The sequence below is a fragment of the Athene cunicularia genome (genome assembly GCF_003259725.1).
Source record: "Athene cunicularia isolate RWA chromosome 6 unlocalized genomic scaffold, athCun1 chr6_part1, whole genome shotgun sequence".
In the NCBI taxonomy this organism is placed as follows: domain Eukaryota; kingdom Metazoa; phylum Chordata; class Aves; order Strigiformes; family Strigidae; genus Athene; species Athene cunicularia.
The window spans coordinates 10,149,540-10,166,610 of record NW_020799105.1 but is presented as its reverse complement, the minus strand read 5'-3'; the positions used below and the strand labels follow the sequence as shown (position 1 = coordinate 10,166,610).

Sequence of the window (17,071 nt, the reverse complement as noted above, 5' to 3'; positions counted from 1 at the left end):
GTTCCAAGAAGTCTTGGGAGCCAGGAGTCCTAGGAGCCCTCCTGGAAAATCCTCAGAGCTGTTTTAGAGCTGATAAGCCCTCTTTCCCTGGCTGCAGGTCATACAGCAGATTTTAAAATATCTGGATAGATGACATGGAAGATAACTGTGAGGTTTTGAAATTTGCATAATTTCTGTCATATTTATGTTCAAATGGGTAGATGTCTGTGGATAGATTTCATTTTAAAATACTGGCATTTTCCAGCAGAAAAATATTCCGTAGAAAATTCTACAGTACATTCAGGATTTCTTTTCTAATCAATGCCAGTACAATCCAGTTAATAGGACTAAAAGTGAAATGGAGTCGTGAACAGATTATTGACATTCTGTTCTGAAAATGCTCACAGAATATCTAAATCCTGACTAGAAAATCGCTGACACAGACTCTAAGCTTTTCCAGGGAAAACATGAGATGCTGGCACTGACCTGTGTCATTGCAAAGCTGCAGCCCCTGTGCAGGACACTTGGTGGTTGTGTCTAGTGCTTTTTCTTCCCTCTTAGAGGTGGAGCAGCTTCCCAAGATGCTGCCACTAGCACGATAGGAAATGTCAGTTCTTATGTGATGTGGTGACATGGTGTCCAAATAAAATTTTTAAAAATTAGATGATTTATGTGGATTTTGAAACATCTGAAGCACAGTCATTCACTCAAAATTTGATGTTACTGTCATTGGTTATAGTAATAATCTGTTCCCATATTGTGTTTTATCTCTGGACTCTGGAGTACCATACAGAGCAAAGGAAATACCATAATTTTTATTTCACCAAGTGAGAGGGAAACTGAGGCAAAGTGGGGAATGGACTTACTCTTCACCACATATAAGATTGGCATAATCCAAGACTGAGCCTCCAGTCAAGGCTCCATCCATACTCTAGCACAATTAAAGGGATTGCCTGAGTTCTCAGATCATCCCTCTCCTATGAATAATGACTAATGCTAATGAAAAGAAGTTTCTCACATATCTTAGATGAAAAATTTGTTCACAAATATTTATTCATGTTTTTAAACAGCATTGTCAATGTGTGGGCACTCTGTGTTCATTTTTCATTAATATCCTCGCACAAGAGCTTGTTGGCAGGCATGTTGCTGTAGCAGACAGTTTGATGTTCCATTTTGAGGAATGTCTACGTAAAGTAAATATTTTATGTGCAGCAAGTAGTTTGACTTTATGCATACATTTGTCCAGACAAGGAACAGCCCTGTCCCTTTGCCCTTTGCTCTACCAGGCTGCCTGCTCTCCAAATAAATTGTTTGAAATAACAGGTATACATAACGCAGTATTCACAATTAAATTGTATCCCAGAAAGTGTCTGTAGACACTATTTAGTGAAGATTTTTAAATAGTTAATGTTATGGGTATTCATATTCTTGGTACATTTTGAGGAGACAAATAGGGAAGAACACTGAAGTCTAATAAGGAAATAATTTTCTGTAAATGTGTCTTTTTGTCATGTTGCTGCATGTGTGAGATTTGTTCAGTCAGCCTGAGGAGTGCAACCGGTGCACACTAAATGCATTTGTAGGCTGTGTACAGCTTTTCTTCACTGCATTTGACTTTGCCCCTTGGGCACCATGATGGGGTTCCTTTCTTTTATGCTACATAGCGAAGGGTCTCTGTGTGAGCAGAGACAGGTTGATAGGAGGAGAGGGGTGGACATCACCTTGGTCTTTACACAGCTGTGCAACCTGTCATCAGACCTGCACACCAGCTCTCTGTGCTTCAGATGTGTGCAGCCTCTTCTCTGCACCTCCTGTCTCACAGTTGAGCTGTCTACACTATTACTTTTTCCCACTGGTATCAATAAGTCCCAATGGAGAATAAATTAGAGAACCACAATGAATTAAACAATTTCCCCTCTTAGCAAAAGTGATATAAACCTGTTGTTTTCAGTGTCTTGTGTGGGACTGCTTTTGTCAAGTCATAGCACATTGTTGCTTATCCCAGTGCCTTTGGCTGTTGGTTTCATTATCATAAGCTTGTTCTGATGCTTCTAGCTTTCTCATTTTGTGTATAATAAGTAATTAGTGTAATTTAAGATGTGATTGTTGTTGCTCTTTCTAGCACCGAATAATAATAAAAATCCAATATAAATGTAAAGGTAATCACACCGTAACTTCTCTTACACTTCTGTACATCTCCAGGTAAGTCCTCAACAGTGCTCTTGGTTTTAACAAATGACACTTCTAAAAATTTCTGTACATACTTATTAACAATTTTATGGCCAAAATGGTATCATCGGAGGTTCAGCATATAGAGGTACTTTGGGGTTTCATAGAGTAAAATATGTCTTTTTCAGAAGCGTGAGATAAAGCCAATTATGACAGCTTTAGTGAATTATGCAATAGAAACAATCTGAGGACGAATGCTTGATATTTAGCTCAGTTGATTCCAATTAAAGCCTGCACAATAATTTTAAAATCTAATGTAGAAATATCCTGTTGCTATTTGTTCTCTTTTTCCCCGTCTTTTTAATAAGTGACATCACCTAGACTGAAACTTGTTTTTAAAAGGAATTTTTTGTGGTTTTGTTGTTAAAATCACAAAACCTTAACAAAATACACGATAATAAAAGAGAAGATTGTACAGAAGCCTTTATCTGTTTATTTAAGCATCCCAATGACATCACACACTACTCATACTTTTCTCCCATATTTATCATGATGTCATTAGATGATTCTCATATTCCTTTTAGTTCACTGATCTCTGTTGTACCTTTTATCACTCATGTATATTTCTCCCAACACATGGACATTATTAGTGTCATGTTTGTTTACGTGATTGTGAAGATTATTGTTTTTCTTCTCAAAGAGGTAGCTTACACGTGCTATGAGTAAACTGTGTGATAATCTATGTAAATTATGCGCACAGAAGCTACACTTTGCCCTTGGGGGAAATGCAAATTAGAACATTTTGTAGTTTGTTTTTAAATACATACACTTTTCACTTCAAGGCTTAGGACAGACTCCCTGTTTATTTTCCCATTGCTCATCATTTGTTTTTTTTCTTGTAAATATCTGTCTTTAATGATTAGTTTGCTACTTTGGCAGGAAAAAAGTGTTTGATGAGTGAAGTCCTCAACATAATGTTTGGTGTATTTTATAGCTCTGCTGTAAGGGAATTATCTGCTTGTAAACGGGTGTATAACACCCTCACAACTCAAAGCTATTATAGGGATCTGACAGTCTTCATTCATTTTCTCCGAGCGCTGTCTTGTTTTCTTCTTTTACATTAGTACTTGTAATATTTTTTATTCCTGCATTACTAAAACACAGTTAACTGATTTTCCTTATATGAAACAAGAAAAACATATTCATAAAATTTGTTGTTTACTGCACTTGCAGTTCTCTGCTAATCTAATTTTTTGTCTTAATAAAATGATTTTTATACTCTTTAAGTACCCTTCTGGAGAAATTTTTTAATGTAAGTTGTCTGATTCTGTTTTAAGTGAAGGAGAAAACCTGGTAGAGGTTGTCTCTTTAAATCAGATCTGCAGTGTTGATGGACCCTCTAGCAGGCACGGTAAGAACCATTCTCACCTCTGCAGCAGGGAGCTTGACCATATAGACTCTCACATTCAATCAAAACGTTTTCCCTTTTAATATGCACTGTACCAATCCTATTCCCATGGTTACAGCTCGTGCTTCTTTGGTTGCTTCCAGTCTGTTGGAAAAGGAAGGCAGCATACATATCTTGTACAGGAGTTTAAAACATCATGAAAGCAACCCTGTTGTGATTTGCATTTTAAATGTTTCTTTTTTTTTCTCATTGTACAGAATGCTGTAGCGGTAGCTTCAGTTCATTTGCCACAGTCTGTCTTCTCTCAGTCTTCAGCCTGGCAATCTGTTGATAACTCCACTTGCAAGCTACAGTTTATTGTCTTTCGGAATGGAAAACTCTTTCCTAGCACAGGAAACTCATCAAATCTTGCAGATGATGGGAAACGTAGGACGGTTGCCACACCAGCTGTTTTTGCTAAAATAGGTGAGGAGTTGTTATGCATTATTTCCTTTAATCTAAAAGCTACAATGTACTTGATTATGTAAAGAATAGAGGAGTAGAGTGTACAATGTGCTGAGAGGCTGGAAATAGTCTCTTTCTTTAATACAAATGTTTGCAATTGTTCCTGTCTGCATTATTTTATGGAAATTATCCTGCAAGTAAAGAAATGCACTTGCTGTATGACTAGAATGCAAATTTTGGACTACTGATTGTTGACAGTGTTGTTACAGATGCTTTTTCTTAAAGCATGGTGCTATACGAGAGAATCTTGTTTTACTCTTTACACTGAAAATTGCAATGTTAATGTCTCAGACACTGATAAAAATAAAGCTTTTGGAGTGGGAGTAGTGCCCTGTTGCATGTATCGATAGCAGTATACTTTCTGATGTGATGGACGTAAAACAGGTGTTGTTAAAGGCTTTTGTCTAAATGTGATATGTTGTATGTGCTAGTGAGTCATTATTTTGATTAATTATTCACCCAGGCAATTTTACTTATTTTATTTGGTACTGAATAGTGCTCTCATTTCTATTAACATTTTTTAAATGTTCTAAGTGTGACTTTCAAAGCGCAGAATTGTTTCAGCTATTAATCATACCATGAAACTGAGCCGTTTCTGCAGTTACATGGGCAACGGTGTAACACTGGCTGTAACTGAAGATTCTGAGACAAAAAAAAAAAAAACCAAAAACCTGCTTTATGAAGGATGATTAGATCTTTTAGACACGTTATGGGACTGAGATGTTCATATTTATTTATACTATTGCAAACTTCTCTGAATGTGAGCACTACCTATGATTTTGACCATTAAGGGTGTATCTCTATTGCTTTTCCCCCCATAGCTGAGCGTATCTGATCTCTTTACACAGCATTCATCAATAAAGGGTTTTCCACTCCATCGCTCTGATTCAGTTTGTTGCTTTTGCAGATGGGTGCAGTTTTGGAAACCTCACCAGCCCTCTTACTATAGGGTTGAGGCACTTTGCACGGGGTATAGACCCCATTGCAGCCTTCTGGGATTTTGACCTTCTAGATGGACATGGAGGCTGGTGGGGAGAAGGGTGCCACATAATTAGTTCTGCAGGCAATATTACCACCATTCAGAGTACACACTTCAGTAACTTTGCAGTGCTAATGGTGAGTATATGACTTAGCAAATATATTTCTCTCTCTTTTGCCATACATATATGTTCTTTTTACGTGCATCTGTATCATTCTTACTTGTCAGTAACTGATCTTCTGTTTTCTGTAATGTTTAGTATAAGACAGTCTTACAGAAAGTGAGTTATTTAACTGCTAGTAAGTGAATAAACCTGGTGGTCAGTTTTAATATCCAGAGACGGGCCTAATCAGAAATGACATTAAATTCAGTCTTACAAATGAAAGTTCCATCAAGGAACAATTAGTATGTAATGGATATAAATTATAGGACAGGGTTTAAAAATGTACACTCCTGTGTGCCTTTACATCAGCACATCTCAGAGGCTGGTCTGCTTTTGTTCCTGCCCTGCACTGTGTTGATCATACTAATTAGTTGCAGGCATACCGCAATGTTGAATCATTTAATACATGGAGAGGAGTAACATCTGCTCTTTTAAGTAAGGACAGTGCTGTCCTTGTTGATTCTGTAGGAGTTTTGGTTTGTATTCTGATGCTGATAGCCCTCTTACGAAATTGCTGTTTGTGAAGAAAATATTTCTGTGCAGTGCTAACACATCAGCCTGCTTTGGTCTGTTCTCAGTCACACTTACAGTTCCCATTGCAGTTATTTAACTATCCTGCTTAACAGAAAGTTACCTTCATGAAAGCAAAAATATTATGCATGCAATAATGACCTGTTATTGTTCAGAGAATAAAGGAAAACAAAGAAAAAAATCAGAGGTTTCTAATATATGTAGGTGTGAAAATGTTTATACCGTTAAAAATATTTCTTATAAACCATTTGTAAAAAGATTTGGCAGATGTGTACTATTAATATGAGATTGATCCTGATGCTGGTGTATGATTGCACTGTAGATGCTGCTTGTGTACATTACAGAAATGTTTATAGTTGAGTAAATAATGTATTGTGTGTATGTGTAAGGGACAGCAAACATAGGCGACAGGAATTGCGAGGACGTGTGCAGAGAATACCAATCTGCTACTGTCAGATGGAGCCCAGATGGCAGCCAATCATAGCACAAGGCTGTGGCACCCACGAGTTAAATGCAGATATTATCGTCCACTTCGTAAAAACTGATTTCCCTCAGAGTTACTTGAACAGTTTTTCACCATTCCGGAATTGTTCAGAATTTAAGACCTGTTCCTAAGACTTCAAGACTTCAAATATACCTAATTTTCTACAGCTTCTGTGAGTTCCCTTTTTTCCCCCAGCCACTTTTTTCTCAAAATCTGAAACAGAATTTTGCTTTGAGGATGTTCTTCTAAATTCGTCAAAGAATGCACCTGTTGACTTTGCAGGTGCCACGCCCAAAATGGCTTCCTCCCCCTTCAACTGCTTGGGTTCAGCCTGGTCTTGTTAAACTTTGAGTAGTTACTAAATGTTAACTAATTGCTTGCAAACAACCAATTCCACAGTTTCATTTTGTTTACCATCTTGTTAATTGTATACTGACACAAGGACTACAGTTAATTTTTGGTATGTAAAGATAAATGCCCATTTCTCTTTGATGAGATGTAGGAGATTGGTTTTTCTATAACCATAAAGGCAACTGAGGCACATTTTACTGCAGCTTTTGAATCTGGTATGTAGTTCTGGTTTAGGTCTTGTGGGGTTTTTGCTATGGTTATCCAACTTTGCTTTTTTTCCTGTGTGTGTCTTCCATTTTTATCTCTGCAAGACAAGAAAATAGAATCTTAGACTCACCCTTGCTTTGTAGTTGATATGGTAGCAAACAATATGATGTGTTCCTTAGCTTATGTTTTGCAGTCACTTTTAATTAAAAAGATGCCTGACCATAAGTCATTTATATATATATATATATATATATATATATACACACACACATATGTCTTCCAACAGCTGTCTTTCTAAACAGCTATTGGAAAACTTTTGTAGCTTTGTTATGTGCAGCCATTTCCATTCAAGTGTTATTTCTTAAACAGTGTTTTGTGGCATAAAATCAGGGATTGTTTTATTTGATAGAGGCTATACTTTTCTGGGCAGTTCAGTTCTTATACCAGAAATGAAAAATATTTCATTGTTCTTTCTGGCTATTAATTTATAATGTGAACAATGTAAATTGCTATGTGTGTCTTCTTAATTCACACCTGAGTGTCTAATAAATTTTAAAATATTATTAAAATGGCAGCAAATTCAAAATAGCTAGTATATGGTATGCAGCCAATGAAATTATCTACAATATCATGATACATATTATTAATCTATGATTCTGTAATCTATTAAACCATAAAAATTCATAATTGATTATTATGTTTTGGGGTAACAGTAGAAAACTGAAGTACCAGCTGTAAACTGAAGAGCAGCAATAATGCAACAGTGATGAAGATTTACATTACCGTTAGAATAATGCATATCCTGATGTGGAACAAGATGAAATAGATGTCTCGATTCAAATGTCCATTTTATAGCTAGTACAGCACATATTCTGATTGTCATCTTTTTAAATAGTAAAACAAAGTTCCCTGAACTGCTTTTATAAAAGTTGTTTCTGCCTATGTACCATAAAAGTGTTAAAATAAATTCGTAGAGTTCTTTTTTTAGAAAGGCAGCAATCAAGGATTTATCAGCTACGATTGATAATTAATAGGCATGAGCATACTTCAAGTGAGAGCATTCATGTAGATCCATCTGATTTCTGTCTGTGACAGTTGTTTAAGTAATCTGAGAGGGAGAGAAAGCTTGGAGGTTGCATTGGAAAGGAGCTACAAGCTTCTTTCCTCACACACTCACACTTTCATTCTGCTCTGGGTTGGGCCAATGTGGATGGAAGTAAACTAGTAGTGTCAGATGTAATACAGCATTTGAATGGTATGTCCTAGGGGTGGGAGTAAAATACTGTGAACTAAACTCCCGAGTTATATTCCTGCCTTTCCCTTCATATACTCTGTTTTTAGACCAGTCCCCTATTTTGTCTTTTCTTCTGTTATCTGTAGGAGAGACAGTCACACTCAAGTTTCTTTTGAAGGTGGCCTCTAGGGTCTTGAACTATGAACCTCTGCAATATCATTTTCTGTTTTAGAGTAAAATTATGAACTTACATATTCTGAAGCTTTGGTATATTTAAGTATTTGCTCTATAAATACTATGTATTTGTGCTTTTCTGTGAAATAAGCTGTATATCAATATTGTAATTTTTCAGGACAGTGTTTGTGTATGTTATGACCAATTGAGTGCCCTCTAGCCATAGTGTTTCTGAGTAAAAACTCTTCAAGGAGATAACAAAAATATCCAACAACAACATTGAATTTCAAAATTTGCTAAATATGTTTTGGCATATGGTGTCCTTTGTTCTTCCTTCCAATTTTCTTTGAACAGAATGGCAATTCAGTAGTGATGGATATTACTGTAATTGTATTCAGCATTTCCTTTTCCCCCCTCAGACTGCTTTGTCAATAATGATTTCCTCAAATCTGCCAAATAAACATGAGCAAAATTCTTAAATCTAAGCATGCTACTTCTCAATTAACATAAAATGGATTAATAAATATTGCTAGTGGTTTTAATTGTAATCCTGAAGATATGTTAAATTTACATAAAATCGTAAACAGCTCCTTTCCTGTTTTGTCACAATGTGTCTCATTATTCTAAACAACATAGGCGGGTTTTTTGTTGGATTTTTTTTTTTTCTCTGTGAGTGTAAGGAGTCATTATTTGCAAAAGTAGCATACATTCAGTGGATGGCTATTGGAGATAATTAGGGCTGAGGAGACAGCTAGCAAAACCAGCAAATTTGAAACTATTCTGGAAGCAAACCTTGGAAAACTGTGAATGAGAAATTGAGGAGAGGCAAGATACTAGGAACTGATCATGCTAAGAGTTACAGGATTTTTCTCCTGTTGTTTTACAAGCATTCCCTGAATCTTTTAAGTCTTTCAAAATTGGTAGAATCACAGTACCACAAAAGCTGTTTTCAATGTTTTCAGTGTGACTGGAGACAGTTGCAGAATTTCTTAGACCTATTTGTGAATTCTGAAAACATTCTTCTAAACTTCCATGTTTCAGATCTTCTCCAAATTAAACAGCCTAAGCCATTTGAGATATTAATTCATGAGTTGGGGAAGTATTACAGAGATGTCATTTAGAAGGTTGACTTAATTACAGTATTTGACATTTTCCCCATAGAAAACGCAGGGTTTTCTCATAACAGGCTGTGGAAACATGGTTCAGTACTTTGAAAAATTAGACTCTTTACCGGGAGAGGTTTCAGAATGAACTTTTAATTTTTTTGTGTGTGTTTAAACACCTACTTTTACACCTACAGAATAGACCTTAGCAGAGTTTAAGCAACAAAAACTATGAAAGTGATTCAGGAAGTTTGCCTGCTATCTGCGAAATTAACATTTGTTGTAGTGGGAACTGGAAAATTCCCTGGAATTAGATTTCTCTGCATGTGCATAGATGCTTCCCAGTGTGAACAGATAGATTTCTAAGCTCTGCTGTCATTCAGAAGTCTGGCATGGAGGCACATACACTTCACCTGAGTCGTCAGCTGATATGTACTGCTCACCTAACAGAGAATTCTTAGCCCGGCCCATATAGACAGTATTGAGTCCAGCTTTCCAGAAGAGGTGGATTTTTTTCAGAATATTCCTGAATATGCCAATCTTTTGCATGAAGCCTTGGAATTAGAACACTCATAAGATCAAGATCTGTATTTTATTCCTTTCTCCTTGGATTATATCTGCTTTTTATTAAATTACACTTAATAACATGTATTGTTTACTCTGTAAAATGCATAAATTTGGCTTGGTACTGGGGACAAAAATCCAGGCTTGTCTCCCTCAAAATGCACTAACTTTAATACAAGTCAAGCTTCTAGCTCAAGCTCTTTGTTTCTGTTTGCTGTTGCTTTCTGCTGGCTTAATACATCTTGCATTCTTTGTGGTACACCTTTAGCCAGAGGGTAAAGTAATCCAGACTGTAAAGGAGCTCAGTAAAATGGGCCAACTCTTGGGAGATAGGACATATAAGTTAAAGAGCTAGAATCTAGGTCTTGATCCATCTTACTGTCTTGATGGCTTCCACTTGGGCTCCTTCCATTTCATCAGTCTCTTTCTTGTACTGAAGTGCCCCAAACTGGCCACACTAGTCAAGATTTGGTCTCACAAGTGGTGAATAGAAGGGAATAACCACTTCCCTCAGCCTGCTGCCTTCATTCTTGTTAATAAGGCCCAATATGTGGTTCACCCACGAGGGCTCACCACTGCCTTGCTTTCAACTTACTGTCCACCAGGACCCTCTGCAAAGTTTTTTCCCAGTCCGTTGTCCCCTAGCCTGTTCTGCTGTCAGGGTTACTCTGTCTCAGAGACAGGAAACTTTGTCTTCATTGGACTTCATGAGTTTCCTTATAAACCCATTTCTCCAGCCTGTTGAGATCCTGCCAAAGAGCAGTCCTTCTCAACTGCTCCACTCAATGTGCATTGCAGTGTTTTCAGCTCTCCATAGAGACCCAACTCTGTGGATAATTTCCATATTCTGTTGCTCCTAACCATCCTAATATTTGGCACCTAATCCTTAAGTTTGGTTTTAAGTGGGAGGAATCTAAATACAAATAGGAATCTAAAACTTACCATAACTGATTGTTGAAATGCACTTGTGTTTCTAAGTCTGTGGTGCTTGGATATCGCTTCTTTAGGAAATGCAATTTCAGGTGTCCTGCTTTAAACACAGAAATCAGTTAGACTGTACTTTCTAACATCATACTATTACAAGTAATATATTAAAAATAAATGTTTAATTTGCCAATATAAGTAGATGGATTACAAAAATTTAGAGCACAAACTAGATCTTGTTAGCAGCTGTAATTTTGTGAAAATACTAGATATTTAGTATTAGTTCACTGTTTCTTCCCCTCAACTTTATCAGCATCTGCTGTTAGATGTCTTAGGGCTACCTTCTGTATGTAATTTGTCTATACCTCTTCATACTTACATATTCAGTTTTAACTAATCAGTTTGGTGGATGTGTGTGGTTTAGTCGATTTTTGAAATGAAGTCTTCAGTAAAAGTGAAACAGTCCCATTTGCACTTTGATGTTTTTATAATTCTGATTGTTGGTTGAAATAGCTGATAAAAAGTCTTTTCTGTCACTAATTTCCATCTCTAAATTCTATTGTTCCTTATATACTATGGTGGCATTTACAGCTAAAAGAAGCTGGTTTCACACCTTCTTATAAGGGTGAATGAATGACAGATTCTCATTAGACAACATTTTACTGGCCTTGTAGTTGTAGTTTGTAATGGTCAGTCTTGTGTGTGTGTGTGCGTGTTCATTTTCCTGTAGACAATTCCTGCCATTTTTCAATATCATCATAATTTGAATCTCCTCTAGGAAATAAAATCAAACCCACCTTTTAAAAATGTAACATACAATTATGGTACTTTGCGTACGGCATTAAAATATATAGTAAGAGCTAGAAGTAAATATTTTATCATATTCAGCAAAGTATTTCTATTTAAGTTGTACAGTATTTACATTACTACTGTAGTAATATGAGCCAAAATTTTACTGAACATCTCTGCTAAATAATAGTCTACCTCAAGAAATTCAGTCTGTAAAAGAATTAATGGTCATTAAGAAAGGATGTTTGGTTTGAGTGAAGATTCAATGGCAGTTCTGAGACAGTAGACTTTTAAAGAATTATTTGAATTTGTGAATTCATTATATCCTGAATGTATATTCATGCATACTAACAAAAACAAGAGAAGGCCTCAAGAGCATAGGTCTGTCACATTAAAAAGCTACCACATCAAAAGACAGAGTTCTTTTCCTCTTCCATTCCACTTGTGGTTGAGGCAAGAGAAGCAAGAGGTGTTAGAAGACACCATAAGCATACCTCTGTGACAAGTGACTCCACCTCTGACTGAATCTTGGAGAACTGAGCAGGACTGAGAGAGGACTTTTGTGTGGGACAAGTGGTGACTGAGCATATTTAACTGAGGTACACACACAAGCTGAGGAAGTACTTGAAGAGAAATGGGGTGTGATGACATGTATTTGCCATCTTGTTCATATGTTATTTGTTCATTTTGATGGTATTTTTTGTGTATGTTTTAAGCTGCTCTGTTTTAGAACTGACATTAATATGCATCTGGAGGAACTGATACAGTCAATTTTAGGAACTTTAAAGCTAGTATGAAGAAAAATAATGACTATTAAGGGCATCTGTTACTTGTAAGGACCTTTCTGGAAGGTAAACAGAACAGTACCTTTCCCCATGATTTAATAATTGTATATACTCATGAACATTAGCTGCTTGTACATGGCACAAGATCATATACATAAATAATGGTGTGGGAAATCAGCTCTCTGCATGCAAATGCAATTTTTAAAATGTATTAGCATTACAATCCCAGTCTCCAAAGGGTAGATTTCACCTCAGGAAAATAATGTATTGATTCGTGATCCAGGGGAACCTAAAACTGACAAATAAAGAAAAATACTTTTAAATGTATGCCAGTATTTTCAGTGTTAGAGTATGCTGGATTGTCATATTCAATAGTTTTTCAGATTTTAGCTTTTTCTGTATGCACGCAAAAATGAATATACATCCAATCAGTAAGTGCCACTGCACGTGGAAACTGGCATGTAGACAACACGTTGCACTCAAGTGATAGTTTATGTGTCTGATTTATACTACTTGTTTGCAGAAGTGTAGTGTCACAAATAGACGTGGCTTAATGTATTACAATGAACCTCTAATGTTTGGTTTAATTCAGTCTGAAGACATACTGTTTTCTGTAATGGGCTCCTTTTGCTTTCCATCCATCACACCTGCAGATTTAGCTCCCTTATTATTTCTTACTTGTGAGATCCACTAACTTAAATGAGAATTTGATATGGTTAATTTTACAAAGATATTAATAGTTTTTCATTATATTTTTCATGAAGAATTGTGTCAGTAGGCACTAGCAGGTTCAAAAGGAGTGCATGGATCTTTACTCTGCTGTTAATGTAGCTGTCAAGCTGCTTTTGAACTGACGTAGATAGTGTAGAATATTTGCAACTAAGTGTGAAGGTCACTGGGTCAGAGGAGGTGTATCAACTGGGAATTATATTTGAATACAGGAGCAAGTCAGTCAATATTTTGGGTGTATTCTCACAGCTTTTGTTTGTTTGAGTGGTTCTTCTGCAACCATGTATATGCCATTTAGAGACCTTTATGGTAATTCGATATTTAGTCCTTAATATCCTAGTAAAATACACATAAAGTTCATGTTATCAGAAGAAACAGATATTGTTAATGTATGGAAAATGTAATATTCTATGTATTTTTTCAGACCTTTTTTTTTAAATTAGGATATGTCTGCTTGTACAAAAAAGGTTCATTTCTGTCTTGCAAAATATATGCAGATGAGGAAAGAGCAGTCTGATGTTATTGTAAATTCATGAACTATATCTACATAAAAAGTTCATAATCTAATTTTTCTGCTATTTAACGGGAACAGCTAGAAATGACAGGACATACTGAAATGAAGTCTCGAAGTCTCACACATGCCTAATGATGTTAAATCATTCTGTTTTCTCCATAGGATTTTAAGACAGTGCTGTCTTTCCCCCAGTACCCAGGGGAGTTTCTGCACCCTGTGGTATATGCATGTACTGCAGTTATGTTGTTGTGCCTGTTTGCTTCTATTATCACCTACATTGTCCATCACAGGTAAGAATTCAATTTTAAGCACTTGTGTTAAATGGTCAGCATTATGCTGAGACACTTTAATTTTTCTAATCTTCACTGAAAAGATCACTTAAAATTATCAGAATAACTGTTGCATAGTAATACCAGCAATGTGATTTACACCAGAGAAATCAAAAAAGGTAAAAAGGTTATGTCAACCTTTCTCAAGCTGTTCCCAAGCTCTATCTGTCCAGAGACGTATCTCTAAATGGTCTACATGCTGTTTCTAAGATTTCTAACTTGACAATTTACTATAAAACCATGAGCACTATCAAATCACTTTCTGGCAAATTCCAGATGAGCAGCACTCTGGACAGCTATGCTGGTGGTATTGGCTTCTAAGACCAAGTTTGGTTGAAAGCCTGGCAACTATCATTGGATAAAAGAAACTTCCTTTGACTTCTAAATCTTCTTGATTTTAGAAAACTTGTGTTTTCCTTTATATGAAGGATTTATATAAATGCCATTTTGACTACATACTTCTGTTAAAGACTATTAGCAATTTAAAAGAGTAGGAATGTATTGTACTGTAGAAGCTGCTAAATATTGAGTGAACTTAATGCAATGACTTTTGATTTTCAGCTTCCATTTAATCCTTTAGAGATGTCTTGTTAAGGTTCTGCATATCTGAAGCTATGCAATAAGCCTTTTGCTTTTATTACTCTACTTTAAATGCTTGATTTGAGGGAGGAAACTTATAAGGCAGTAGACCCTTGTCAGCAGAGTCTTTACAATTTTTACCATTGATTTTACCTTTTTTGCTATTGATTTCAGTGCTGTATAAAGCAGACTCTTTCCTATAGGTACATTTCTAAGTAGGTATTCAAGAATTAGAGAATTTAGTTCTGTCATATTAAAATTTTTTTCCAAATTGTAATTTTCATAATAAATATGTTAGTTTCTAATTTTAAAACGTGATTTTTCAACAGCACAATCCGAATAAGTAGAAAAGGATGGCACATGCTTCTCAACTTTTGTTTTCATACTGCTCTTACGTTTGCTGTTTTTGCTGGTGGAATCAATCGCATTAAATATCCAATTATATGTCAAGCTGTAAGTATCTGCCTTAGTAATTCTTACTAATAGAATGAAAACCTGAAACTGTATCTTTTAACACAATATTGATAGTTCTCTTTCTTTTCATATGTTGTTCCTCAATCTTAAATTCTTCAGAATAAGTCATCATTATATCTCTTAAAGGCCAGCACTGGGAATGTTCAGTGTTTGGTTGTTGCCTGAGTTTCTGTGAGAGTCTGACCAATGCATTAATTTCTCTACAACTCAGATTTCCTTATTTTAAAAAATCCCTGAACAGAGAAATACTATTATTTTCTACAGGATAGCTGAAAACTATGATTCCCCAATATTTCTGTCCTTTCTGATCATTCCATCAAATGTGGGGAACTAAGTTCAATGCTGCGCTTTTGTAATACATATACCACTTGCCTGAGGGTGGCCCTGACTTCACTGAGTGATCTCTAAATACACACTTGGGCAGCTTAATATTTATAGTATGATTATGTCTTTTAATTAAAACTCAAGATAAAGAGACAAAGCAGACCAGTACCCTTGCAATTTATGGACCCGTGTTTTGTACTGCTGGACTTTTTCAAATTTCTTGCTTCATTCTTTTCCTGAAGTATAGTGCCATGAGATCCGCAGAGAGGCCATGGCTTCAGCTGCTCTGAATATAGAAGCTGAGTCTGTACAGTGTGTAAAGAGAGTCATTGCAGTCATCTGGAATGCCTGATGAGGGCTTGTTGCGATTTTTTTGTCTTAAATATTTCTTCTTCTCAGATTTTTGTAGAAGTGCTCCAGATCTCATGAATGTTGTTGGCATTTACCTGTAGTAAAGCACTTCATTACATTCTCACAGATATTTTGCCTGTCACTAATCTGGTTCTTCTGATTGGTTTGAATGGGTGTAAACAGCAAGAGTCACCAGCCAATAGCTTAGTCACTGCAAAACTTGCATAGCTAGTGTGAGAGTTACCATTCTAATTCTCAGTGAGATGCTTTGGAAGCCTTTTATGTGTACTTGTGCATGACTGTCAATAAACAGCATATATAGATCTGTAAGCACCTGTAACGTTCTGTGTGCAAAGTCTACCTATGTGTATTATATGGTATTCATTTAAATGACAATAGTTTAGTTGTCCACTATATTAGTCTGAGATAAATATCTCACAATATCTGGTGTATTGTGTCATAATTAATCTGTGAGTTCTGGCAAATTGAAATATCACTTACCATTGTCTCTATCTGCAGTTTGCAAGTGAGGGTGGCAGATTAGTTTGTAGGGCAGCCACGGCTGTGTAATTACACGATCACAGATGACCATCTGTTGTTGCAATCATTGTCTGGTTATTTACTTTGAAGATTGCATGGTAACAATGCAGCATTAACAGCCATAATGAAAAATTGATTGAGATAAATGAGTTATTAATAATGTTATGAGTATTACATAAACTACAGGGGTATCTTCATAAAATGCATTATCAGTGACAGCGGTTTCTAGCTATGGTATAGGACCAGATCCTGAACTGCTGAAACATGCACATTTAGAGAAACTGAATGGATCCATTCACATATGCCTTCTAACCAGCTTCACAGAATTATTTATTTACCTGACACCATGCTACATCAACAGACAATATCATCAGCAGTTAAAATATAGGAAAGATACAGGACACTCAACACACACAGTCCTCTGGTTCCTGGTAGAAATTAGGATGGGCTAATGTTCCTGATGTGATTAGGTAGGGCTAATGGATGCTGATAACAGAGGCTGAACAAATGTTCACTCCCAGAAAACTGTACGCCACCACAGACCCTTTCTTGCCTACTGACAGCAAAATTCTGTGAGTCCCAGTGCCTATCTCCTCCTGTGATAACCCTGAGAGGATTACTCTGTGAATTAATATTCCGGATGCCAAAGCTAGGAGGTAGGGAGGTCAGACCTACTAATGGTTTCCCTAAAAGCTCACATATTTGAACATTTCCTGTGGCTTGCATAAGTGGTGGTGGGGTGGACAGCACTCCTTTTTTCCTGTGTATGGAATATAGCAATTCTTTAAATCACTCAGCGTAATGAAATGTATAGTTATATAGCAGTTTTGGGCTTGTGTGTCCCTCAAGTCTAGGTTTTGTCTCTTGTCCCCCCCCCCCCCCC

At 36.3% G+C, this 17,071-nt stretch overlaps 1 protein-coding gene across 4 annotated transcripts in view; it reads left to right on the top strand.

Moving 5' to 3' along the window:
* ADGRA1 (adhesion G protein-coupled receptor A1) overlaps nucleotides 1–17,071 on the top strand; it is a 187,354-nt gene that overhangs the window by 129,627 nt on the left and 40,656 nt on the right. The window contains exons 3-6 of one of the 4 annotated variants that reach the window (XM_026851413.1): nucleotides 3,814–4,021; nucleotides 4,968–5,176; nucleotides 13,754–13,881; nucleotides 14,829–14,952. In XM_026851413.1, coding sequence (XP_026707214.1) covers nucleotides 3,814–4,021; nucleotides 4,968–5,176; nucleotides 13,754–13,881; nucleotides 14,829–14,952 — 669 coding nt within the window. Of the gene's footprint in view, nucleotides 1–3,603; nucleotides 4,022–4,967; nucleotides 5,177–13,753; nucleotides 13,882–14,828; nucleotides 14,953–17,071 lie in introns of those variants that run through there. The other 3 variants (XM_026851414.1, XM_026851415.1, XR_003398714.1) reach the window with 3 other exon arrangements.